Here is a 27,601-nt window from a genome sequence, read left to right as displayed (position 1 = left end):
ACTTATAGAACCGATGTTTTGCTTCCACATGCTGCCTCCAGGATGTGTGCGCAATAAAAAAGGGCATCGATCGGCGGCAAGGATCGGTCAATCGCTCGATCTCATTACACGCAATCGACAGCCACCACAAGCTGCGCGTTTATGATTCTAATTAAGCGATACAACCACACACACGCACGCGGGAAGTTCCACATAAATCAGTGCCTTTTAATCTGCTCTTCCGCACGACGATACGCACGACACCTCGATCTCTTCCTCTCCCTCTCTCTCTCTCGGTCGGCCGCTTCATTGTTGCGCAAAATTCACCACACCTCACGGCAGGGAGTCGAGCAGCCCGCCGAGCACGGTCCAATCAACGAAAACGCGACGGCGATGCCGGGGTGGTGATAGCTGTGGCGATGTTGCGCCTAGCGGGCGGCCTCGTTACTGCGCCGCGATGACGGGATTGTCGTTAAAATTCTCGACACCACAAAACTGCATCGATTTGATCGATCCGCGAGAGACGGGCATCCTGAGCGGTCTCTGTGTTTGATGTGGAAGCGGCACCGCGGCGCATTCATATTTCTTTTTCGTCCTCCACCTAACGAAGGAAACGATCAATCGTCGCCGGATGGCGGTGGAGTGTGCCTAGGTGGTCGATTGGCTGAGTGCATCAAGTCGATCCGATGAGTTGCAGTACTGCCGGGCAGTTAACCTGGCAGTACTGCCAATATGGCGTGTTATTAGTTATCTTTGTAGTTTCTACTGAAAGTTTCTTTCAAACGGAACGAGATGTTGAAAATAATGCGATAATTGGTCGCCAAATTCCAATTGTGACCTAAATTTGTAATGTTATAATGTCAGACGACTCCAAAAACTTTGTGTGGATTCGATTCGACCCTAAGTCCTAAGTCCCTTTAGTTTGGGGAGTAGCCAGCAGAAATCACCAAAGAGCACCACCTTTCGGAGTACACTTGGAAATCCTTTGACTGGTTGAAATAAACACTAGACACAGAACTTAAAATCAGAAGCTATCAGGAGTCACAAGGTATAGAACGGAAGCCCCAGACAGGACCCTTTCAGAGATTGCTCATCTTCACGAGCAGCATTCCCAACGGAATAAGTGTCAAAATAAGAATCCAACTCCAACTAGGTCTTTCCGAAGCTTCAGAGCGGGATCTCCAAACAAACCCACCATTAGCATGCAGCCCCACAGGGGGGCGATCAATAACTCCCGCGGCAGCATAACCCTGTCCGCTAAATCGCCCTCATCGCGGCTACCGTGTGTCATCCCCGTACACAACCTGCCGTGCGGCGTAGAAAGTCGGCGTGCCAGGTTCGTGCTGCACGGGAACTGATCGTCGTCGGCAAGATTTACATAAAGAGCGGAGACCACCCGCCAGCCGATCGGCATCATCTCGCCGGCACGGAAACGGAGCTTCCCTTTTTCGGTGCCCGGGAACCGAGACCCGAGAGGGGCCGCCGTCCGGCATTATTAATAATTTGTAATTTATCTTTCCGACTCCCGATGGCCAAGCATGCCGGACGAAGGATGTGCGTGAGCGCGCTGTCAAAATCGCTGCCAATTCGTTGCCACAGCACGATTCGCGCCGCGAATGCCGCGACCCCGGAAAGGCCGCGAGGAGGCGATTGATTTGCTTCTACCGGAACACGCGGCGACGGCGGCAACAGTCACAACACATTGGCACGGCAAGCGGGAAGCGGGAAAAATTGAAATGTTATCTCGATTTCGACTGTCACACTGTGGGCCGCCAAAGCCACCAAAGCCCTTCCAAAGTCCTGCCACAGTTCGTGATCGGCGTGCGCGCGCGGCGTACAAAAGTGGATCGCGGTAATCGCGAGGGGCCGGCCTCCAATTGCCGCGACGGACAAGAATTTCTGCTCGTGATTGTGCATATATAGTGCACTCCCAGGAGCCCAGGCCGGTGGCTCGTTACAAAGTTCTCGACCGACAGACTTTGACCCGCGAACGTGAACCGATTCATGTGCCTGAGAAAGGCTACAATTTGCGGCGGTTCCGCGCCGTTCTGCTCGTGATGAGCGCGAGCAGCGACCCGCGAGTAATCTCGTCATTCTGCAGTCGCAACCGATCGCCATTTTCAGTGTGCCACACTGAATATTGCTCGTTGCGTTAAATGGTTCGCCCGTTCGCGGTGGCCTATTTTTCTGGAGCCTCTGGAGCCTCTGCTCTAGTTCACTCATTATAATTTACCCCTTTTCAAGGGTCCTATCGGCCCTCGCACTCGCCTTCCCCTCGATCGACGGCGAAGTGAAAGCATCAAAACCGCAACGTTATGGGAAACTGATGGGTGTTTCACACCACAAACCAACAACAACCCGGCATCGGGATCGGGATCAGATTTTCCCAAGGCACGGTCGGGGGGTTGCGTCGCCCGAGAAAGCAAACAAATAAAAGAAAATACAACCCACACAAGTGCCCCGGCCCCGGCCGGCCCAGAAGAAGAAGATCGTTCGAGGCACATTATCGGCTCGGCTAGGGCCGCTGCGGTCGGTGCGCGCTCGCCGGGGGTCCCACCGGTTGGTTGGTCGAGCATGAATTCATAATTTATTTGCCAAACGGACATCGGAAATCGTGGACACCTTCGGGCCACGTTCCACCCAGCGTCACGACACCGCGCGCCGAACGGCGGACCTTTCCGATCGCGGCGAATGGCTTTCTTGGCACGCCTAGCGATGGGCACACTTAATCAAATACCGGGTAATGGCGGGCTAACGATGTGCAAACCGCGGCGGCGGCGGCCGTCGACCGGCACACAGTCTACATTCGGGCCGATCGCACGGTTCGATCGAAGGATCGAGAATTTTGGAAACATCACAAACGTCCCAAAAAAAGGGACGTTAGAAGCCGGCCGTCATCGGCAACAAATGGCAGGACCCGGACGCCGGCTCATTCATAAAACCCGAACCAAGTTCTCGTTCATTTACACCGTTCGGTTTCGCGTCCGCGTTAGCGCCCTCTCGCCCGGCAGTTCGAGCTGACCGCACGAACAAGCGACGAACCCCGCGTTCGGCTCGTTCGGCCTAACCGACTATCAAATTACCGCTAATAATACCGCTCTTTTTTCGCGCCCCACCACCAACCCGTGGCCAACCCGGGGGTGCAATTGACGTTAGTGTGCTTTTATGCTACATTCTGGCGGAGAGCTGGAGCCACCGCCGCCCACCGCAGGATATTGTTTCATAAACCTCTCCGACGGGGTGCTCGGAGCGCTTGCAATGATAATGAAACGGCTGATTACGCGGCCCGGAGGTGGGCTGGCTCCCGCACGTTCGCCCGGAAGAGGCCCCTGGCCGGGACGGGCGCGCGCGCCCGGCTAAGAATGCGAAATTGCATACGGACAGCATCGCCACCGGGCGGCCGGCCACAGGCCAGGGCCAGGGATGGTGCTGCCAATAATCGGCTCCGTCCATTATTAAATACAATATCGCCGGTGCAACGGGGGCGCTGAGGCCAGTGCCGACCACCGACACATTACCTATGCGGAGTCCGTCCGGGCGGGCGTTTGCCGCTGATTGATTCCGCCGAGATTGAGCCCGGCGGGAGCGTCGGTTGGGCATCTTATCACTTCCCGGGCGTCGGTACGGAATCAATTGCTACTTACGAATCTAGCACACACACACACACACACACACGGGTAGTGTGACCCGTTTTTCCGGTGCTCCTTTCCTTTACGCACCGGGCAGCGGCCACATGAAAAGGTCAAATCCGTCGTCGTCGCCGTTCCGTTTCATGCTTTCGATCGTTTTACTTTCGTTCCATCATCCAACCCAAGTCTGGTCCAGTTTTTTTCAACCGGCCCGTTCTGCCGGGAAGATCCGGGATTGTGAAAGTGACTCCGCGATGGCCCTCGGCGGACGTCTCATTATTCTCGCCGGTCTAATCATTCAACCTCGCGACCGGCACGGCACGAGCGTGAAGAATCCGGATCCGGATTAAATGGTATCATAAGCTACGCTATAAGTATGACCCCCCCGCCGAGATGAAACACCGATCGCCGTCGGTTGACTGATGGCCGGGGTTGCGGGGATCCAATGGGCCGTAAATAGGAGACCCCTTTCTCGAATCGCCTACTTTCACAGGAGCTGCACACGCATGTTTACATCGACCACACTAACCGCCCGCTGTCTGTTTCGCAGGTGCCCTCACCAAGTCCCAGTTCCCGGTGTTCACGATCTACGCCCAGAAGTCCTGCCTGAAGTTGCGCCCTTGCGAACGAGCCTGGTGCGTCGACCGGGTGCAGGGCTACAAACTGACCGGGCACGTCAAGCGCACCGCCCAGGTCGTGTCGCGCCGCGACTGCATCGAGATGTGCCTCGGCGAGAACGAATTCACCTGCCGGTAAGTAGGCAACGTCCCTGTCGGGGACCTGCATTAAAATCAATGACAGCAAACTATTGTGGGTCGGGGGGACGATTACTCAGACGATTAATAAGCTTGGCGCGCGGCATTTTAATCGGCCTCCTCCCCGGAGGTCTGGTCTCGGCTGGTTACGAGGACAAAGCCAGTCATTTGTGTGGCCATTTATAAAAGGTAGCGCGCGGTGGCACAGGACTCGGCCGGCAGGATGCGGCCACGCATTTGATACGCATTCCACGTACGGCGTCGGCACGATTTAATGCTCCAAATCCCATCGCGGGCCGGGCACATAATTCCATTACCCAATCAACTGGGATGCGATGAGATGCTCCGAAATCCGGGGCCAACCGGGGCAACGGCACCTCACGCGGCCATTGATCAGCTCGAACTCAAGGTCACAGGGCGTTTGTTTGTTTTCTTTTTTACTTTGTGCTTAATTTTATGTTTAATGCTAACACTCGAAGCCCGATCGATCGATCGATCGGGAACTGAGCGGACCATTTAGGCGATCGATCGGTCCGATCGATTAGCGTTGAGTCATCGGTCTGGTTAGACCGATTCAATGATCGCCGATCTCCTAGCGGTCGGATAAAGTCAATTTTTCCGATCATTATAGGGTGCGCCGAAACGAGGATCGCCAGCGGAGGTCCGCTTGTGATCCGCGGCTACTCCTTAGCTGCTACTACTACATCGTCAGGTCTCGCCTTGCCGGTGTGGGGTGGAACGAACGGATATGAGGCCCAAAATGGGGCCGATGACTTTCAGTATTGGGGCTCCACCGGCGGCGCAAGTGCAAGCCGCCGTTGATCACGGCACGCCGCGCCGCGATACAATGTTTGGGTTGTGTGCCAGCGTCGGTTGTCTACGATTCAGGCGAGTGTCTGGCCGCCAATCGCCAAAGTCTTGGCGAGTTTACTTTGCGTATGCTTATCTGGTGATTTATTCCCAAGGTCCTTGGCGTGATCCTTTGGGGCTACTGACACCCCACGATCGCACACACGATCATCACGATCACTACCGTGTGTGTGTTCGTGTGGGTCCCGTCTCATTAGATAGTACATAATTTTGCAGAAAAATGCCATAATGGCGCATGCGAAATGGCCCATCCACCTATAATTATTAGAACACGATGCGGTGGCCCGTCCATTTGCCCGGCCGATCGTTAGCGCGAGCTGCTCGATCGGAGCTACCGTGGAAAGCTGCTCATCGCATACACACTCGCGCTAATAACTCATCCTGGCCTCATTGGCCATTGCATAAAACGCTCAGGTGCGGGTCAGCCCTCCGGTAGCCATTTCTTTTGATTGTTTTATGCCGCGAAATGGGAAGCTGTAGAACAAACGAGAACGGCCGGACCGGGCCAGGCTGGCTGCAATTTGCAGACAAAGTAGCCAAAGTGTCGACAACGTGCAACGCAACATAAGTTGATGAGGCGTCGTGGAGAGCGGCGTGGCCATCCCAATTGTTGTTAAGTATAATTTCGCCCGAGTGCGCCGGCGCCGGCCATCACCAATGGCACCCCAACCCAATAATAATAATCCCATCGATTCCCGCGCCTGCCCGGAATGCTGTTTGTGGGCCCCCCGTCCCTTATTTTCTCAGGATATCATTATGGCCCACAGCTACCAAGTCCTCCGCGTCGTCCCATTCTCGATGATTATCCTCGTGTGCTTCTTGGCAAGCCTTGCAAGCGGCGTCGCCCACGCGATCGATGAATAATTCATCGTCCTTTCGGCCCCAGCGCAAAGGGATCGTGCCGCATTTATGCTGATGAGCCCGCCCGCTCGATCGGGAGCCAGATTTGGGCCACTCGCGGGCCCCAGGATGAAGATTCATTCGCCACGACGACGACGACGGCACTATTAGAGAAGCCGCCCAAAAACGGTTCGTGATTCAAACACACACACACACAGTGCAGGGCGAACGGAAAGGATCGTGTGATTCTAGTGACACACTTCCGTGTGGCGACGTGTGGCGGCCCGTCACCACACAGAACCGCTCCGCATCAAGAATACCGCTCTCCGTTCCGTTCTTAATGAGCCCCATTAACGGGCGCACTTATGCTTCACTTTTGCCCCCGTCCGTTTCGCTGCGTGTGTGTGTGTGTGCTGCTTTTCGGAGCACTTCGTTTGATGGGATCCGCCACCGGGCCACCGGGCCACCAACTAAAACGGCATCGCACCGCGCCAAGCCACAATTGTCAACTGCCGCCGCTCTCGGTGCTTCGGTTCGGTCCGCGGCCGGTCGTTCGCCCGCCGGTCGTTAATTGGGTGGAGTTCTCTGTGTGTGCAGGAAGCACGACTCCGACCGCCATCATAACGACCGGTCCCGGCACCCCCGGCTGCCCCGCCCCGGGACCCCGGGGACAGAACTGTGGGAAAGGCGGCTTCGACAAGACTTGGGCCGGCTCGCTCGGTCCGGCTTGTTTCGGTACAATTAACGCGCGGAGCCTCTCGGAAGGATCGTAAAATGGTCGGCCCATCGTTTGGGGAGTCTCCTTGTCCTTGTGTGTGTGTGTGTGCTCGTCATGAATTTGCACACACGCTCACGCGAGCATTTATGGGTTCAGGAACTTTCAGGACCGCTGGAGCGTGATTCGCTTCATCGTCGTCCGGTCCGCTTCCAACAACTCAACTCGCCGTGTCCGTGTCCGTGGCGCATCGGGGCGCGGCAGAATGTTCCTACGAGAGAAAAATCGAACCACAAAACCTATTCTAAGATTAGAAGATTGTAAACGGGGAACCTCTTCCGGAACCACCATCATCGGGAGGGCAGCAGCCTGCCAAAAGAACCCGAGCACCGAGCGAACATGCTCCGAGAACGGAGGGCGCGCGCAATCATAAAACTTAAATTTTATCATCATCTTTATAGAGAAATCATGACCATTCCCCGGTCCGCGCCCCCGGCCGGTGTTTATGCTCTCCGCGCGCTGCTCACATCGCGCCCATCGGCACGACATCGCGCATGGCGCATGGCGCATGGCGGGTTGTCGACGACAGCGTCGCCGTCGTTTTCGGCGGACCGTTGGAGCACCGAGGGGAAATAAAAGTAAATCTTCTACACCCATTTGTCCGCCCGCTCTGGCCCTCTCTTGGGCGCGGGTTGCTGATCGCGTTTTTACACCCGGTAGTCCCAGGCCGGTTCGCGAGCGATTTTGCAGTTGCTGTTCGTGCATAACCCTTTTTGTTGCTGACCGTGAGCCGTGAGGTGCCTAGGCTCCTTTCGCTCTTCATCCGTTCTGTTTGTTCTGTCTCGCGCGCGCCCGCCCCGTTACTGTCCATAAACGATCATTCGACGGAAGTGAACATGACGCGCGCGCGCCCGCTGTGGCCGCCGGCGGCTCCCTAGTTCTAGGAACGATTCCCCATCGATGCCCGGATGATATGCTCCGGATGAGCGAACAGCCTCTGTGCGAACCGAGCGGGGACCCGGCGGGGTACGGGGAGCGCACAACACGGGCGGTGAATTTATTGTTATGATTACAACCCAAACAACTCAACCGTTTACACTAACAACATCGGATATTGCTACTATTAAGCAACATTTCTTTTCCTGTTGATCATCCCCCGTTCGGGTTCGTTCGGGATTTTTTTTTGCTTGAGCGCCGTTCTTTTGCGAAGTTGACCTCCTGCCAAGAACACGACACCGGCCCGCCAGCCAGCGCCAGCAGCAGCAGCGCGATCATCGCATGATCGCGAGGACCGCGGCGCGTTCCAGAATCACTACGGCGCGATCATGGCCAATCAACCGGGCTAGAGTGGAGTGCTCCGGGAATTCTTAGAGCCATGTCCGACTGGGGGCTTCGGGGAGCTCCGGGTGGCAATCCTAACACGGGAAGCATTGTGCCCGGAGTTCACTAGCCTTTAGGTACACAGGGTGTGTTCCAGCCGAGAGCCGGACACGGAGCTACCGTTAGCCCGCGCCCGGCGACACAATCGATAGATTTCAACGCTAACAACAACAGCAACCGACCGACCGACACTTCACGCGATGAACCCTCGACCGCGACCTATTACGCCCATTCAATCCACGTGTGTGTGCGCTGGAATGCTGCTCGACATTGGCCCTCGACATGCCACGAAGACGGAGCCTGTGCGCAAGGATTTCGTTTCATTCTTTGGACCCGTTTTTTTTGTGCCGTTTGTTTGTTTCGTCTTCGTTCCCGTTGTTTCGGGAGGTGACGGGGCGACCATTCGACCGGGGTCGTGCGTGTGTGTGTGTGTGTCCAGAATCGGTCCAGAACAAGCAACCGGACGCGAACTTCTAGCGTGGAATCTGGTCAACAGCACGATACTCTAGGTGCTGCTCCGCGGGCCACGGGTCATTCCTCCTATTACTGGCAAAACCGGGGGGTCCTAGCCGGGGGAAATCGAAAACATGTACCGGACTGACGTTCGAATGGGGTCTTCGGTTCGATCGGAACGGTTCTTGCGCTTCCTGCCTGCCGGACAAGGAAATTCAGACCACAGGTCTCTCCACCCGTACGGACCTTACGCGCGACTGCGTACGGCCCCGGCATTCCGGACTCGCTCTCTCTCTCTCCGTGTGGTTCGTTCTGCGCGAAACAATTGCAACAGTTGCCCTTTTATGTAATTTCTGTCAACTTGATCACTTTTTATGCAAATAAACTACCCGGGCGCTGTGAGTGGTGCTAAAACATGCTCCACCTAACTACCTAAACCGACTCTGCCACAGCTACCGGCTGGACCCGGCGTCGTCCCCGATGGAGTCGAAACTAAAATAAGAACACCCCATAAGACCGTCCGTCGGGGCGTGTGCAGGAAGTTATGACCGAGCCGTGAGGTGAGATTGTCGCATTAAGTGTCTTTCCCTCCGCTGCTACTGCTGCGGCCACCTGTTGGAGGCTGTCCTTATACGATATGCTGCCGCGTGGTGGTGGCTCCACGCTACAACCGATCTCATTATATTCATTCACCCGGGACCCTCCCCACAAGGGCGGCGGCGGTGGTGCTCTCTTAACGATCTCTGTGCTGCTTACAACACGGCGACCCATTCAGAACCCAGACCTAGGCCGCTGCGTCACACAAATGGCACTTGAGAGAGGGTTTGCGCGGTCGTTGAGGGTTGCGAGCCCGAGCAGCGACAATTCCCGGGGTCCGCGGGAGTGCAATTAACGCCACACACTCCGACGAGTCCGGTGTCTCCCAGTGTCTGGTCTGGCTTGCCTGGCCTTAGACTTTAAACGATCGTTTCGTCTGACAAAACGTTTCACTTCAATTTGCGACGTCTGCAGCAGAGACGTCCACGAGAAGCGGCCGCCGACTGCTCCAATATTTATCTTCTTCCCCCCGTGACCCAGCGTGTGGGGCGGCCGCGCACAGATTGCGCGGATGCCGCGCGGTGCCTGAAACGAGAAGAACGGTGCAATGAGGCGCAAAATTCTATAATTTCACTAAACTGCCCACCGGGGTGACCCGGACGGGGGCGCTTCTTACCGCTTCTTGCCGACTCCGTTGCCGTTGCCGTTGTTGACACCAGCCCGCGGATGATCGCTACGCGCCGATAACTACAGGCGCACACGGGAACTGTTTTCCGAACACTCCAGCAGCAGTCCAGTGTCGGCGGCAGCAGGTGAACACGCCTGAAGAGATCTTCAAATAATAACAATGTCATCCCACGGTCCACGCAGAATCCGGGATCGCGGATCTAATAACTGGTTGGTCGGCGGCGTCGCAAACATTGTATGCAAATCGGTCGCTGTGGTCGCGTCCACCGACAAATTAGAGCCCCATTTGAATATCGCAACCGTCGTCTTCGGTCCGGTGATCCGGTCGAAGAGCGATCGACGATTGGCAATATAAATTAGATTATCGGCCCGTGAAGCCCGATGAAAGGTTGCTGATTCGAACGTCCCGCTTACAGCCGTCGGACGAGAGAGGCCCACCACACGAATCCCTCGGCGCCCAAGAGAAAAGGTCATTTAAATTGATTGCTTAAATAAATATTGAAGCAAGTGCATTGATCGCGGATCGCGGCATATGCGCGATCGACCCGGAACGGACCAGGTGCCGCGGTCCACAAACCATAACCGCGACGACCCTCTGACTGACTGACCGGCTAAGTCACAACACACACATGCCGCAAGAGTAGACGTTCCCGGCGACCGCGATGCCGAGCGGTTGAAGGTTAGTGTACAGTTACGGCGCTTTCGATGTCGGGCGCCGATATCGTTGACGGCTGGAGACTCCGGGACCTCCGGGGGGATCCCGACAGGCGGTTGGTGAAAATTTATGCAAAACCCGACCGGCGCTGGCCACAAATTCGCACCGTCATCACCGGCGGCGGCCGCCTGGTAGAAGATTAAATAAATGGCGCCCGATATCGGGCCGCCCTAATCTGAGCCCCGTCGAACTCGGCGCTGACCACAGCGCGCGCGCATTGTGGTTGCGCTAGGAGGCGCCGCCACCCTGACACATTCCACAGCCGGCCGCCGTCGCCTTTGTGGCAAATTATGGTTGGACGCCCGGGAACTGGACTGCGTCGAACGGAGACGCCTTATCTCCAGCCGATTCGAACCGAGCGAACCGATTTAGTATCGATATCCGGAGCGCGGTTCCAGGAGATTGCGGCAAATGGGCCACTGCTGGGCCACGCGGGTCGCTCGCTGCACCAGCCGGCCAGTGCAGTGCGCGGCTTGATTGCGAGTAATCTAGAAAATTAGTTCCAATCCAGCCCGAAAGAGAGCGCTCCACGGAACACCACGGGCAGCGCGTAACGGCTTCCCCGGGGAAATGGGTGTGGCCATCGGACTGTAAACTGATCGGATTGATTAGAAGAGAAGTAAATCGATTATCAAAGTGTCCAAACACACACACCCGAGCCGGGAGCTGCCCGATATCTGCTCGCCGTTGTTTGATTAACGGTCAGCAAACGAGGGGCCAATTTCTCGATCTCGAATCTCGGACATTAGCACGCAGCCCGGGATAACGAGAGCGCGCACGGTAAATCATTAATACTGCATCGGGGGGCTCTGGTATATCGAGAACGCGAAGAAGAAACGCGGGGCTTTCCACGTATTTTCCGACTCGCTTCTCCCCGGGGTGGCCCTGTCAAATTGACGTTGCCTCCCAAATGCAGCTCCCGAGCGCTTCTTTTTGGGAGTTACAGTTGGGATCGGAGAGCCGGGATGCTTCTTGATCGGGTAACCCCTTCTGTCAGTGTCGGTCACGATCTGCTGAGCCGTGAGATCGCCTCGTGGAGACATCGGCGACCGGGCGATGCGTGAGAGAAGCACACCCATTGTGTTTATTCCGGCCGGGCACTTCTCTATCACTGTGGGTGAGTCCAAAGTTACAACCCCAATAGTGTACAGCGCTGCCGTGGAGTGTTCAGGGCCGGGCCTAATGCTATCATTATCACGGGACCCCCGTGGGTCGGGAACGTACCCAGGGGGGCGCCGAAGAACGGTTTCTTTCGGTGGGAAAAACGAGGGCTCGCCGCTTCTGGGGAGCGGCGCATCCTGAAGACTCTCACGGACAATAGAATGCTACACACTTTACATCGTGATGTAATTAATACCAACTCGCACACACACGCACGCGAGCGAGTGCCTTTTCTGCTGCAATGGATGCTTTCTCTTTCTCTTTCTCGCTCTTGTCGTGTGTGTGGCGCCCTCTATCGAAAGATGGAGCGCGCTAAATAATATGGAATTAGTGTGTGTTTATTAATTGGCAGAAAATTAATTATCCTATCCCAGCCCAGGCCCGTGGAGCCTGGCTTGTGGTGATCGCCGCTGCGTAGTCTGGCCATGCGTGCGCATCCGGGGCCTGCCCTTCCAATTCTTGGACCAAGAGAGAGGAGCCTGTTCGTGTTCCGTAAAATGTACCGTTCGCTCGGACGGCGCCGTGGTGTTTCACGGTTCTAATTACTGACCACCAGCGCCGCCGCCGCCACTACAAGCACCCTATTGTGGCCGATAAGCAGGGTGCAGCAGGGATCTTCTCTTCCCAACTTTGTCTTTGAGCGCACCTCAGCGAAGTGATGCGAAAAAATTCTAGTGGTTCCACGGCGGACTCCTCAGCAGCACAGTTAGTGGGTCAATCGGAACCCCGCCCTCGAGTCGGCGAGAAAATTGGCGGCCATCCGAAGGGCGCTCTCCTACTCTAGTGGCCACTAGAGGCCACGGCCAACCACTCCGTGCGTCCATCCGTCCGAGTCTGATGTCTCGAAGCGATAAGCGGCTCGCACTCTGGCGGCGGCGGCGGCCAGAAGGCTGGCAGGAGAAAGTCTAATTAATTTACCCCACGGTCACGAGATCTCGTGATGTGCGATCGCCCCCCTTGCCACATAATCTCACCCGCTCACTCTTCTGCGGTGGGGGGGTGTAGTGCGACTGCACGGAAAGTCCAATTAAAAATAATACCCGTCGCCTGGCGAGACTCCCGCGCGAACGCATCCGAGGCATCCTTTCGCGGCCTCGGCGGCGGGGCCACACATTTTCCGCGTGACAGCACACAACGCACAGCGGGTGTGCGCACCCATCAATTGCCGGGTTGGCCACCATCGTCCACACGCCGTCGCCGTCATCGCCACCGGCGGCTTCGGCGGCCCTTGATCTGGCGCGCGCGCCCCCTGGTGGCGAGTGTCGAATGTTATCATAAGCAGCTGTCATATTATTTGCCACAACATTGGCTGCTGCTGTCGTCGTCGTCGTGGTCAGCGTCGTTCCCCGGAGACTCCCGGTCCCGGGGCTAGCAGAAACAAAAAAGCCCGATATGATGCAGATAAACTGTCAATCCGCTTTCGCGTACCAACGCAACACACCACATTGTACACGGTCGCTACCGAAGTGGCGTTTCGTGTGTCTCGGTTGGTCCTCCGTAGGCTGTCAACACACGGGGGTCTGTGAGATTGCCTGATGGCCATTTTACCACCCACCGAGCAGAGCGACCAGCTTGGCGCCGCCGATCCCGCTGGTAGTTGCGTGACCGGTCGACGGCGGTCCTTGTTGTCGATGGTCAGTGGTTGGCCTTCGCGGAAGTCGGAAGTTTTGGACCGCCATCAGCCGAGATACGGACGTAAGTGTGAGAAACTGTGTTTGGGACTTTCTACAGCGCTCTGACTCGATGAGTAACTGTCCCAGAAGTCGATCAAAAATTATTGTGTTCCATCCGGAACGGAGGTATCGTCTGATCGTCTGCTTCCGAAACGGATCGTCTGATAGTTGTTGCTGGATCGGTCAGACCCGAACAGACCGGGACCAAAAGTGATGGATTTCTTGGAGTACCGAAAAAAGCTCCACGCGTCCTTTTCGGTAGATGACGTAGGATACGTGCGTAATAATGATAGGTTCTTGTCAAACGAAGATCTTTTGAGCAGGTGACGTTTCAGGCCACAGGTCTTGAAAAATGCGTTAAATATGAAAGTAACCACCAACGCCAACAATCAGAGTATACGGCAGGAAACCCTCCACAAACGAGTTCAAAGCCTGGATTGACGGCTAACAAGGTTATGTAGTGTGTTTGGTGGGATTGGACTGAAATGGTCTATCATGAATTGTTTTAGTTGAACATTATGGAGCAAAACTAACAATATTTACTTAAACAAAATTGGTTTCCCATAAAAAAGTAGTTTGCTTCAAAATAATCTCAAAAAAGAGCGTACACCTTTTATATGACCCAATATCTTCGCAGCGCCCACGTCGCGCTCGCGTCCTCTCATTAGCATACACGATCGTTTGGTTCGCTGCCGGTCTTCCCCCGGAAAAGTATGCCAACCCCGTCTGACAGTTATACACTTCACATCTGGGGCTCTCGGTTCTTCGGTAATAAATCCACCATCGCCGTACGGGTGATACCCGCAGCGCTGTCATCGGGAGGGCCCTCGACCGAAATTCTTCTCGTGCTCCAAAACCACCACCGCCGTCACCGAAGACGTCACGATTTCGACGACGATCATGCTGCCGATCGTAAAAGCGTGGAATACATTAACCGGCACCGGCTGGGGCTCCATGGGCAGCATAATTCGTCCGCCGTTACAATTGGTGGAATGTTGGGCCAGAATGGAGCGAGAACGGACGAAGCGTTTCGTCAAACGGCGAACACAAACACAGACCTCAAAAATAAATAAGCAACGGGCCGGGGCGGCGCCCATTACGACCTTGTAACTAGTTCGGCTGGCTGTCGAAAATAGGATCACCGCTCATGAGTCTTGCCGCTTGGCGGGTCTAACTGTACACCCCTCGCCCCACCGGAGATCGTCTGGCGAAACAGGTGCCCTACAGGAATAAATGGCCGATCGATCTCGCAAGGAGAGCATAGCGAACACATAGTTCTCGTTCCCTCGTTGCACAACGAGAACACACCCCGGCGAAAAGGAAGGTGTTAATGAGTGCGAGAGCGCATGATGCAGAAGAGGAAGAGGGCGAAACCATCAGACCCCAAGAGTGCGGGCCCGTTAGCGGCGGCGGCTGGATGGGCAGCATCTCTCAACATCATTTTCGATTGACCCAATTACTCACAACCAGCGCCCGGCCAAAGCACACAGCACAACTATGTAGCTCTCCAGCAGCGCCACCCCACCCCGGAGGCCAACCATCAAACCATCGGCTCCGGTTCCGGTTGATCAGGTCCGAGGCCGGTCCGAGCCAACGGTGTGTGTGTGTGTGGTTAGTCCCCGCCGGCGGAAGGGCTTTTGATTACTCAATTACAATTATTCATTATTTATGCCGTGTTATTTCGCTCGTTACGCCTCTGATGGGGTCCGCTCTGAAGTGTCTCTGCTTGCGTGTGCTATCAAATCCGAGATCCGACCACTATCCACACCCAGCATCCCTTTGGGCTTCCACGGCCGCATTCCGAGAGCGCTAGCGGCCCTCCAGAAGAGGCACATGTGCATGGGGCAGTAGCCGGCATCCGTGCCAACATCGGGCGGACCCGGCCTTGCTCCCGATAGCCAAGGAACTGCGGTCCCCCCGGCCCGGGTGTTGAGAAATAAATAGTTCATTTGCTAATGGGGCGTCCAGGCGGGCGGTTCCGGTCCAGGGAGTGGTGGTGCACGTGTGTGCTCAAATTAATTAATGCACCAGCCAGAGCCTCCTCTCGGTGCGATCGGGGCTTCGGGTGGCCAATTACTCGAGATAAGCAAAAACATGCTCACGCTCCGCAAGCCTTCGCGCGCTGAAGACATAATCACCCAGGCCACTAGAGCCCAACGAGTCCACCTGCGCACCTGTCGTGCCGGGCATAATGGGCCATAATTTCGAGTCTGATTTATAGTGTCACACAATCCGGCCCTGTCCGGCCGGAGATCACGCCACGCGATCGCGCGGTGATCTTCCGGAGCGTGAAAGTTTCGTGGAAGTAACCCAAGACTCCCCAAGGCGCGGCTAAGGTGTGCGAACTGTCACGGGCGTTAAGCCGGGACCGACAGATGGTCAGGTGGTGATAAAAGTGAGTGAGCCAGCGAAAACATTTGGTCAACTATGTGCTAGGTGGAGCGATAAGTCCTGAGTCCCGAGGGTCGATTAATGTTTTATTGTTAAATTCACATGTTTGAGGTTTGTAATGATCATTAACCACAGCATTAATCAGTAAAAGTGTTGTTTGAAAGTATCGGAGGGCTGAAGAGAGCTAAACAACAAGAGAGATAAACACTGATGGCGGTCGATAAATTGTTTATACTGAAGCAATTCACTTTCCTTGGAGTAGGAACCTTTAAATCAGCGTGCGCAAGAAGCATGGTACTCTATCTGCAGGGTGTTCCATCACGATCCAATTATTTAAATGTTGAATAACTCCGCTATTTGTCAAATCGATTTTAACAAATGAACAAGATTTTTTTAGGGTATAGGATGCCGTTTATTGATAATTTACTCAGAATACAATATCGATCAAATTATCGCCTCCATTCTTTGGATCGTGATGGAACACCCTGTACTTTCCCCTTTCGTATATTTAAAGAATCCAACAATGATTAATGAAACTAATTTAATTCTCTGTACGAATCTGATAAGCTCCCGGTGAGCTCTACGGCAAACTTTACGATCAAATGAGCCATGGAATCGGTGATCTTCACTTGATTGGTCTCTCTCTAGCCAAATTGTTCTATGACGCTTCGGAAATCAATGACCCACGTAGCAGATCCCTCCGATTCCTCAAAAAAGCCCACCCGACACGGTGATCGTTTGGCAAATGTGAATTTGGACCTCGCGGATTTTAAGGGAAGACGCCATCCCAAGACGCCGTAACCAAAACCCCCCGACAGTGGACAGGAAGTCGGCCTTCGGCGGGGTCCTCCTCGAGATGTTCTACGCGCCCCATGCTGCCTCTGACATTTGCGCAAATTATGCGCACGGCCAAACGGGCTTAATGGAAACATTAGTTTTGGTCGTTGGAACCAGATTGAAACATAAGCATCCGCCAGGATTCGCTGCGGACAGGAAGAAAGAGAGCGAGAGCATGCTGGTGATGCCGAAAAGAGCAAAGCGCGCGCGCGCCACAGAGTGACATTTTCCATAAATCTACAGGCCCCGCCGAGCAGGGTAGGGAGCATCGGAGCACCGCAATTAACCGCAACCCGTGCGGCACGAGATCGCGCGATAGCGCACCACGCTCTCTACCTAAGGTCAGCCGGGCACGGTGGTATGGCGGCTGTTTTGGCGGGCGAGCATATCCAGCTCGCGTCAGCATGACGATAAGCATCAAAAACAGCGCCCAGCCAGCCGTAGATCTTGTCGGGGCGACATGGCTGATCACCTCCCCATCATCACGGCCACGGCCCAAGAACCAACCGAAGACCCAGGAGACTCTGACATTCCAATTACTATCCCTCCGCGGCAACCTGCGCCGACTACGGTTTCCGCCGTCCGCCGGAGAGGTCGCCTGATACCTTGTCTTATTAGCACAAAATGGATCACACACACCCGACCCGGCCCGGACCTCGCTGGTGTCCCCACGAGTTCTGCGTCATTCTTCCGCGCATTCGCGCCGAATGCGCGGCGGGCCGCGGAATGAAAGAATCCCCATAACAACCTGTTAATTATATTCTTCCCGTTCTGGACGCCATCTCCTTAACACTCCGTGTCTGCACCTAAGCACCTTGCAGTCGGCGGAACCAGCTCGCCGAACCTGCCCCGTTAGGTGGTGGTCACGCTCGCCAGGGTTCTGCGGTGCTTTGACCAACCAACCGACCGACCGACCGAAAGGCCAGCCAGCAAGCCATCCTGGAACCGCGGAGCCGGCGCGCCCAGAATAGGGTTAGAGACGTAGGCTCATACCGTATCATTATTGTTCGGGCGATAGCAGCGAGAAAACAATTACTATTTGAACCACGACCTCGGTCCGCCTATAGCGGAAACGACGACGGTGCCGCCACCGCCGGAGCTCCTTCTTTGGAGCACCCCCGAGAGATGGCCGATGATGACTAGGCACCGAGAGCCCAAGAATGGAGAAGCATAGGCCTCTCGCCAAGCCCCCCGTCCCGGCCCCGGAACAGGAGAGGACATCTTTCGCCAATTGTTAACAAACAACAGCGGACCATTAAGCGCGGACCCTGCGCCTCTCAGCCGTCGCTTCTGCCCCGCCGTCGCCCTGCCAGGAAGAGGATGTACATATTTTATATTTTATCCCCCCGCCTCGAACCCAACGGGGGCCGCCGCCGCCCCATTACCGGAACCAGCCACGAGCCTTCTCCCTTTCACTGATAAGAATCTTTTCTTGCCGTTCCCTTTGGACCTCTCTCGAGTCCAATTTGGAGTTCTCGGCGCGGAGGTCCTCCCAGGTCCCGCGGACACTCTCCTTGTCAATGGACTTATGAACCAGACCACGCGCCACGTTCTTTCGGGACCTCGATGGCTCTCGATTTGGTACCGCTCGGTGCGCTCGGTACCCTGTACGGACATCTGGACAGGGCCTGAACACAGGGGGGGAGCCAGCCAGCCACCACCATATCTATTCCAAAGCCCGCCCGCCCGCCCGCCAGCCCCAGCCCCCCGGTGGACCGTGAACCTATTATTATTGCCTATCGGCCCCGGTCCAGCCATCGACCCCGGTTAAGAGTTTAGAACGGGCGTGTGTGCGCCAGAAAGAGCGAGAGGGTTCGTTTTTTTTTTGCGCCGATGTCCGCGCATTGAACGCCATTTTGATTTAATAAAGCACCACACCGCGCATATGCGCTTGTTAAAACCGTGGTAAAGCAAGCATTCCACCACGAGGTCTGGCCACGACCACGTAATCCAGAGCGGGAACGCGTTCGGAACGGTTCCACGGGGTTTTCTAGAGGCCCCAGCATCTTGCGCGCTACATCTCCGAGCCGAGTTGTAAACGACGACGGCGACGACAGCCGAGCCGATCGTCCGATCGGTGGAGCGTGTCTTGGGCCCGGGACGAGAAGGAAGCTGCAGTTGCCGAAACCGATACCTAGCGAGGCGCGCAATGCATCATCCGCGAGTCGGGTTCCCGCGACGACGCGCGCGACTCTAATGATCGCCAATTATTGCCACACAAACGCGGCCACGTCCACCGGGGCCGGGGACACTGCACCGAATGGTAATCCGAGGAAAACATGACAGTGAACAAATCGCGTCCGGAACACGCCCCCCGGTGGATCGATCTGCCGACCGTCAGGTCGTCAGCTTAGCGTCGGGACTAGAACGTCGGCGAGTCGGCGCATGAAGCGGCGGAATGAAGCGGGCCATCGATCTTCGCTCGGATCAGGTTCTCGGGAGAGCGAGCTGTCGATCGGTTGTAGCTACTGCCGTCAGGTCCGTCAGTCAGTGGAAGAATGGGGCCCGTGGGGCATCGAAGGCATCGAAGTAATCCATCATCGAGTGCAAACCACCGGAACCGCCGTTCCGTCCGTGTGTCTTGCGGTCTTGCCAAGATGTCATCATGGCACCCGTTTCCGCCGGTGACCACCAAAACATCTCAATTTACTCGCTGCCTCTCTGTACCTGTCACCTCTGGCCGCCTCTGTCCCTTTCCGTCAAGGACGTTTCTGGTTCAATGAACCCCCGGGGGTGGGGTGCCCGGTCCGGTTGTCACCGGCACGCCAAACAAACACCCGAACACCAAAATCGCCTCCCCAAAATAATGATGGCTTCCGCAGAAGAGAAAAAAAAAATGATCTCAGAAGTATTCTCCCGACTCTCCCAAGCATCTTAAGTGGCCGCGTGGGGACTGGTGTTCCCGGTGCGTCACAAAAAGGCGTCGCGATAATGATTGCGAAGCGACTGATAGGGCATTAAATCGGTTAGAAAAGTCACACTTCGGCCGGCGCGCTTCCCGAGGAGCGCAAGGTGGAACACCTTTAGCCTCGGGAGTAATCAAGCGAAACGGTTCGCTAACGACTATCTACTGGGAATTTAAACATAAATTTGAAGTAGTTCATTTGGATGTAAAAAATGTCCGGGATGTGATATCAAAAAACTTCCTGCAGGAGTCGGAAAGAGACTGCGTACTACAGAGCATACCCGGGGTCGAAGTTCACGTCAGATGGCTTCGACGTCCCTTCCGGATCCGATCCCATCCATATGTTCCTGGAGTCGACCACTCATAAAGGTGGTCCACCTTTCGGAAAGAATCCGCGAAAACACATTAAAAGGAAGAAAAAAAACGCCACGGGAGGGTCACCGGTCCACGATCCGGCCCCGTCACGCTGATTGCGTCCGGTGTGCGTGTGCACACACGCGGATTGATCAACGACCCCCGCCGACCGACCGACCGGTGATCATTAGATATGAGACTTTCGAGGCTTCTTTCGAGTTTCGGACCTGGTCGGACGTTGTCCAAAAACTGTCTCCCAGCGATTCCGCAATTTTTCTGCGCGCGGTGTTTTCAATTAAGCACCCCTTCCGGAGCGAGGGAATGTCGGCCTCCGCTCGTCGGTTAAGACGATAACAGGTGAACCTGGGGCGGGATCTTCTACTTCTTTAAGCTGGGCGCCCCAGAGAGCGCCCGCCCGGGAGTGTCAAGAACTCGTTTCTTCTCGGGCATTTTTCTTTTATCACCACAACCACCACGGCACAAAAAGTCCAGTGCGTCCCGGCAGACCAATGCCCGGTATAATCTGCCGGTATTTCATTGGTTTCACCCTGCGCCACCTGCAACACACTACGGGCTACGGCTTTTTTACGACTCTCTGGGCGCATTCGCGAAAGAAAGCGTCGCCTCGGAATAAATTAACCATCATTCTCGGAAAGCAACCGAAACTGGCCGGCGACTGGTCACTCGCGTTTTTTTACTCGAATTGAGCTGATCGAATGTCCGGACAGGGGAATGACTCCATTAGCGGTGCTCGGTGTGTCCGGCACCACTCCCAGGTGAGCCCCGGACCGATCGGACACCACCCAGGCAGCCAGCCAGCGTGTAACCGCAGAGAACTTCTCGTCCCGGTTCGAGTGAACGGTTTCGCCCGGGGAACCACAGCCCACCTGAAGCGTGACGTGGATGAAAGAAAAACCTACAATCGCCACGCCACACTGTCGGGAAACTCTCAGGGGAACCAGAAATGGAAAGCTGCCAAAAAACCGCAGACAACACCCCTCGGGTAGCTGGCGCCTTCACGACGATCTCCACGACGATCTCCCGAGGGCATCTTCGCGGTGGACAATGGCGGATGGCGCATCCACTTGCAAATGAGCCCCACTTGCGCATTGGCTGCGCTCCACTTTCTGCACTCCCCAGACAAAGACGCCCAACACCCGAAGGGCCTCCCTACGGGTGTGGGCCAGGCCACTCTTACTCTCTTATCGTTCGCGCGGCGACAGCGCCATCTGGGGACCGGGCTAGATGGAGGTCACTTTCTATCTGTAGAACTTTTCGCATGACATGTCGTCGACGGCGACCCAACAATATACGATCCTCTAGCGCACCCGGATCCGACCCGGAAACAAATTTGCCGTTCGATACGATCCCGCAACCGCTTCGGCTGCGGCTGCGGCCTGGTGCTATCGGGAGAAATTGATCAATTATTATAATTACTGCCACCCGTCGGACACAACGGCGTGACACGCAAACAAGCAAGCCACCACCCCAGCCCAACCGTCCAGTCTTGGCCAGTCTTGTCTTGGGCGGCACGAAGAATTCACGGCGCGCGCGATCCGTTAGCGGACCGCGTTTAAAAGGCTCACGGGATGCGGCCGACTGGACACTGGACGTACTGCAGCCGGTTGCCCCGAAGTAGGACACACGGTCGGTCCATCGGTCCAGCGAGAGGTCCGAGATTAAATTATACCGATTTGAATACGGCAGCAACATAACGGTGGCTACCGTTGTGTTTAGTTTTCACGGCCGGTGGGGTAGGTCGGTCGCGTGAAGCAAGATCCCAATCGACCGAAGCGAGCTGACAAAGGCCAGGCCAGGTTTTCCAGAATGCATCGCACCGCCGGCACCAATTTGTAGCAATACTGGTTGTGGCGTGATGAGCGCACGGATTGGGCGCATTATGATGGGCCGCTTTCAGTTTGTTTTCCTCGGACCGTTGTCGGAGTAGACGATGCTAATTGCGGCCACGATAGCTCCCATAGGAATCGTCCCTTTCAAATGCTCAATACCTAACCGATGAATAATGGTGTCCGCACTTTCGTTCGTTCACAGGTCGGCCAACTTTTACCAGACCACGATGACGTGCGAGCTGTCGGACATGGACCGCATCACGCTGGCCGGCTCGTCGGCATTCCAAGCGGGCGACGGGTCCGACTACCTGGAGAACAACTGCGCCGAGGAGCCGACGAAGCTGTGCGAGTTCAAGCGCCTGTCCGGGCGCATCCTGAAGACGGTGGACTCCGTGTACCAGGACGTGGCGAGCGTGGACGAGTGCCGCGAGCTGTGCCTGAGCTCACCGTACCGGTGCCACTCGTACGACTACGGCGACACCGGCGACATGGTGTGCCGCCTATCGCACCACAGCCGCGCCACGCTGTCCGACATTCAGGACCCGTACCTGGACGTACCGGAAGCGGCCACGTACGAGCTGTCGTCGTGCTACAACGTATCGATCGAGTGCCGCGCCGGCGACATGATCGCCAAGATTCGCACCTCCAAGCTGTTCGATGGTAAGGTGTACGCGAAGGGTGCCCCCAACTCGTGCTCGGTCGACGTGAAGAACTCGCTCGAGTTCGAGCTGCGCATGGGCTACCAGGACATCGACTGCAACGTGCGCCAAAACGGGCTCGGCCGCTACCTGAACGACGTCGTCATCCAGCACCACGACACGATCGTAACGTCCTCGGATCTGGGGCTGGCCGTCACCTGCCAGTACGATCTGACCAACAAGACCGTCTCGAACGACGTCGATCTGGACGTGACCGGTGACATCGAGCCGGCGCTCTCGGAGGAGGTGGTCGTCGACTCGCCGAACGTGGTCATGAAGATTACGACGCGCGACGGCAGCGAGATGATGCGCACGGCCGAGGTGGGCGATCCCCTGGCGCTGCGCTTCGAGATCCTGGACCCGCAGTCCCCGTACGAGATCTTCGTCCGCGAACTGGTCGCCATGGATGGGGTCGACAGCAGCGAAATCACACTCATCGATGCTCGCGGCTGCCCGACGGATCACTTCATCATGGGACCGATCTACAAGAGTGCCTCATCCGGCAAGATCCTGCTGTCCCACTTTGACGCCTTCAAGTTCCCGTCCTCCGAGATGGTGCAGTTCCGTGCCCTGGTGACACCGTGCATGCCGACCTGCGAGCCGGTACAGTGCGATCAGGACGACTTTGTCGGTGAGCTGCGCTCGATGGTGTCGTACGGACGCAAGCGGCGCTCGGTTAACGCGACCGCCGTCGTGGATGCGGCCATGCGCCGCCATCGTCGCGAAACGACCCGCCAAGCGCCGCAGGACGATATGTTGCTGGTGCAGTCGATCCAGATCACGGACAAGTTCGGCTTCGAGAAGCAGCAGGGCGCCAAACCGAAGGTCAGCAGCAGCGAAACCGTGTTCGTGGCCAACGATGGCCAAGGTTTCTGCGTGAACGGATTGGGTAAGTTGCGCGAATCTAGTTCAGAAGATTCGACCGGTTCCAGCTAACGCGTACGCCTCTTTCCCAAAACAGGTCTAATCGTTGCCGGTGCAATCTTTCTGCTCGGTCAGCTGGCCGTCATTGCCATCTGGACCTATCTGTGGCAGCGCCGCCGGAAGCAGCGTCAGTTCGAAAACGCCTCGATGGGCTCGTCGGTGGTGCCCACGCCCACGCTGACCGGAAGTCGAGCGGACTCGATGTGCAAACTGTACGACAGTGGTTACACCGGGCGACACTTTTAAGGCACCCTCACCCAGGCTGGAATCATCCCACCAAAATTTAAACAGAGGGAGAGAGAGACAGACCGAAGGAGAGACACATCTCCGCCACAACTCTCCGGAAGTAGAGGGATTTTTCTATGTTTTCTGAACTTTCCACTCCCGAAATCTCACCCACGAGGGATCACACACCCCCAACGACCAGTACAGAGGACAAAGAATCTCTTTGTTTTTTCTCGCCCATTCGCCCCTTTTAAGCCCCTCAAATAATTCGTAACTCATAACCACAAACACACACACACACAGCCACTCGAAGGGCACGAAGGCTTTTTGAAGGCACGCGCAGCGATTCGCAATTTATCATTTTATCACCAATCCTCACGCGACGAGAGAGTTCATACACACACACACAAACGAACACTGAATCATTGGAGAAAAGGACGACTAGAATATAAAAAAATGGAAAGCGCAGAAGGAACACTAGCAAAAAAGCACAAACGATCGCAAATTACACGATACAACAAATCAATCGAAATGAAATTCGAAGCACCAGGACTAGCGCTCAACAAGAGGGAAAAACAATCGAGTTTCGGGAAGGGACAACCGTAGGACAACACGTGTGTGCAAAACGAGTGAACGAGTGAATTGTGATAGGCATTACGAATTAATCGAAAAAAACAAGCAAAAAACACTTCTTCCGTTAGTGAGACTGACCCGCGTGACTGCGTGATTGGCGTGCGTGAGTGGGGACGCCATGTGCCAAGTTGCACCGCCGCCGCCAAATGGCCAAGTGCAGTTTGATGCAGGTGAACGAGTGAATGCGTTTAGATTTAGGGAATAGGCATGTTTCGAGAGAGAGAGAGCGAGTGTGACGATAGCAATCAAAGGAACCACTGGATGCAAAATGGACGCTCGAGTAACGATGATCGAGAAACGTATTTAAATGAAAAACAAATCCCTTCCCAATAATAATGCGCGCTGCGAGGCGTTCGGAGGTCAGGACCGCCATAGCAGACGGACGCGCTGGTGACCGAATGACCGCTACAGCAACAACAACGACCTAGGGCACAGGCACAGTGTATATCCATTTGTCCTTTTCTCCGGACTTTAAGGCCCACCACCGCGGGTGGCTGGCGGATGCGCGTACCTTGTTTTTGTGCGAAAAACAAAAGTCACACGCCGTGACCGACGTCGCCGGGGTGTCCCGACTCAATGCACAACTCAAATGAAACCGCTACACGTGCGCTTTTATTTGAGTTGCACATTGGTGTAGGCTCCGGCTCCAAGAATGACCCCGTGTGACGCGAGCGAAGCGCCGCCAGCGCCGGGACGGGGATGATGTGAGGTCTTAATTTTAAGCATTTATCATAATTTATTTTTACTCAATAATCCCCAATAACTTTTACTGCCTGTTTTCTTCTCGGAGCGACGTGGAAACAGTTGGGAGGAAGTCACGAAACACGCGTTCTACGACATCCCTCCTCACGCGGCACGCCGTCGTGTCCTTTTTTCTTTTGTAATTTAACGAAACGGTAAACATACTCATCATAGCAAACCAAGACTAATCCCAGACAGCAGCAGAGCAAGCGACCGAGAGGGTCTCCGAGAAGAAACATCTTTTAGATAGAAACGTAGCTAAGACCCCCGCGACATTTTTGGAAAAGTTCACTAACCAATCGGAAGGGACGCCGCCAACCGAATTACCGTAGCAACCGGGCGGCCCCTTTCGACCACACTAATCGCAAATATTCGCAATACGAGCGAAATAGTAACACTAACAACAGCAGCAGCACTTTCATCATTCCTTGCAAAACACAATTCCTGCACAACAATAGAACAAAACTGAAACAACACAAGATAGTGAAGAATTCACAGACACACACACACACACCGTATAAGAGTCAAACGAAACCCTTAATAATAATTTAACTTAATTTAAATGTAATGAAATCAAATTAACACTAGCCCTAATTGCGCAACAGCGAGAAGAGGAAACGAAACAACAACACAACCTTAGCATAGTAAAAACAAGTGAATCTTGTGAAGTGAGGAAGTAATGAAACAATCAATGTTCGATGGAAGCGCCGCAAAATGGTCGCATTCCGTTCGCGAAAGAGCGTGTCATAGCGAGCGCCACCCCACAGTACTACATACAATCCATATGCATATGTTTTCTATGTATTCGCCACTGGCCGCAACGAGAGCAGCGGTTACGAACATCGGCAGCGCGAACGAAATAGCAAAACGTTACTGTAATGTGAAACATTATTTTAATAAAGTGAATAAATTCAAAAATCAAAGTCTTCTCAAAGTGGCCTATACCTGCGCACCAATTGATGCGATTTTGAAGGAAACCCCAATAGGGAGCCCACCGTGACAGGGAAACCGTATTTCTCCTCCCGTAGCGGATGCGCCGTGATGGTCTGCGCAGTGAGGTTATAGGGCCACGAATCAACACAGACATGTTGCCTCGCGGAGTTGCTGTTTTCTCCGTTTCACAGAAGAAAGCAACACCTGGTGGTCCTTTAGAACTCGCACCGGCAACCTGCGCGTTCAAAGTCCAAAGTTGTCTCTTCCCCTTCCCAGTCTTGTAGTACTGATAACTTTCAGCGATTTGATAAGACAGTCATCTAGTTTGTTTATTTTCCTTTTTGTCATATTTTCTCGGTGCTTACCCTTAGTCGATGGTCCACTACCGACCACATGCGACTGGCGGAATCGTTGGACGCCGCCAGTATCATGGAACCGGTCGTGTCAAACTCAACCGAATTGATGCCTTGATTGCTGCCGACGAGAACACCTCGTTGTTCACAAACACCTAAAGATAGGGGGAAGAAGCGACCTTAGTGTCAACGGATACTCTGAAGGCAGCCGTAGCACCCTTACCTTTTCCCACGTCCCACAGTTTAACCTTCCGGTCAGCACCGCCCGTCGCGACGATGCGCTCAATAGGACTCCAGCGAACCGCGTTCACCTCCCCATCGTGCGCATCAAACTTAAACTCCACACCCTCCGGTAACCCATCGACGTCGAAACGATCAAGGTCCCCCGCCCCCAGCCCCACCGACGGTCCCGGAATGTCCCGTATCGCGCGCTCGAGCTCGCTCTCGATGCGCGCCTTTTTCTCCTTAAAGAACTTATCGTTCTCCTTGTTCATGGTTTCTGCGTCGCGCGACTTGTACTCCATCAGCAGATTGAGTAGCTTCGTGTTTTCGTCCTGCACGGCGCGCAGTTTGTCCTCGGCCGCGTTGGCCCGCAACTGCGACGCCAGCGACTCGTCCTTGATCGTGACGTGCGAAGTCTTGACCTCCTCCAGCTCATCCTTCAGCGAAATGCACAGTGCCGTCTGGTCGGCCAGCGCTCGTTCCTTCTCCGAGAGCAGCCGTTGCAAATCGGACAGCTTCTGGTTGAGTGTGATAACCATCTGCGAGTGCTCGCCCTTGCGTTTGTGCAGCTCCGTCAGTTCTTCCTGCTGCGCCAGTACTTTCTTTTCCAGGGCCTGGATCTGGGCGTTCGTTATGGCGCCCACATCGGCATTAAATCCAGCAACACTGGACCCGGACCCACCACCGGCACTGTCGCGTATCTTTTTGTCTATTTTTAAATCCAAATTCTCCTGCCGCAGCTTTACGGCCGTATCGAACAGACGGTTATCTGTAATGGGAAGAGTGAGTGAGGATTCATTTTGAGCCTTCCATAAAACATTCAATCGACCATATGGCAACATGTGGCCGTCATCGTCGCAATTCCTGCTATCGTCTGCCAGACTAAGGTAGTCCGTTGGCTACACTGTACCGCAAGTGGACATGGACACGACTCATGCGTAATTCAATTTATCAACCGTAGCACACAAGTCAATGAACCGCGCTTCGGGGCAAGGACACTTACTGTAGTGGATAATCTCGGCGTAGCGGGACGTTTCATTTTTATTGCGCTCCCGCAATCTATCTGCGATGAGATCTCGCCAGTTCTCCTGCTTCATTGCCATCGTTGCTGCTGGTGGGCACACTTTCTTCACCGATCCCT

The 27,601-nt window shown here is 55.0% G+C and overlaps 2 protein-coding genes across 2 annotated transcripts in view; one reads left to right on the top strand and one right to left on the bottom strand.

Moving 5' to 3' along the window:
• LOC128270205 (uncharacterized) overlaps nucleotides 1-23,599 on the top strand; it is a 25,697-nt gene extending 2,098 nt beyond the window's left edge. The window contains exons 4-6 of the mRNA XM_053007609.1: nucleotides 4,159-4,360; nucleotides 21,934-23,318; nucleotides 23,391-23,599. Coding sequence (XP_052863569.1) covers nucleotides 4,159-4,360; nucleotides 21,934-23,318; nucleotides 23,391-23,599 — 1,796 coding nt within the window. The remainder of the gene's footprint in view (nucleotides 1-4,158; nucleotides 4,361-21,933; nucleotides 23,319-23,390) is intronic.
• Nucleotides 23,600-26,229: 2,630 nt separating this feature from the next.
• Nucleotides 26,230-27,563, bottom strand: LOC128270203 (autophagy-related protein 16-1-like). Its single transcript, XM_053007607.1, has 3 exons — nucleotides 27,464-27,563; nucleotides 26,462-27,229; nucleotides 26,230-26,393 (listed from the first exon to the last, which is right to left on the bottom strand). The coding sequence occupies exons 1-3, from the start codon at nucleotides 27,561-27,563 to the stop codon at nucleotides 26,230-26,232; spliced, it is 1,032 nt and encodes a 343-aa protein (XP_052863567.1).
• Between the last annotated feature and the right edge of the window lie 38 nt (nucleotides 27,564-27,601).

Source organism: Anopheles cruzii, chromosome 3, assembly GCF_943734635.1.
Source record: "Anopheles cruzii chromosome 3, idAnoCruzAS_RS32_06, whole genome shotgun sequence".
Taxonomy (NCBI): domain Eukaryota; kingdom Metazoa; phylum Arthropoda; class Insecta; order Diptera; family Culicidae; genus Anopheles; species Anopheles cruzii.
This window is presented reverse-complemented; position numbering and strand designations above follow the sequence as displayed.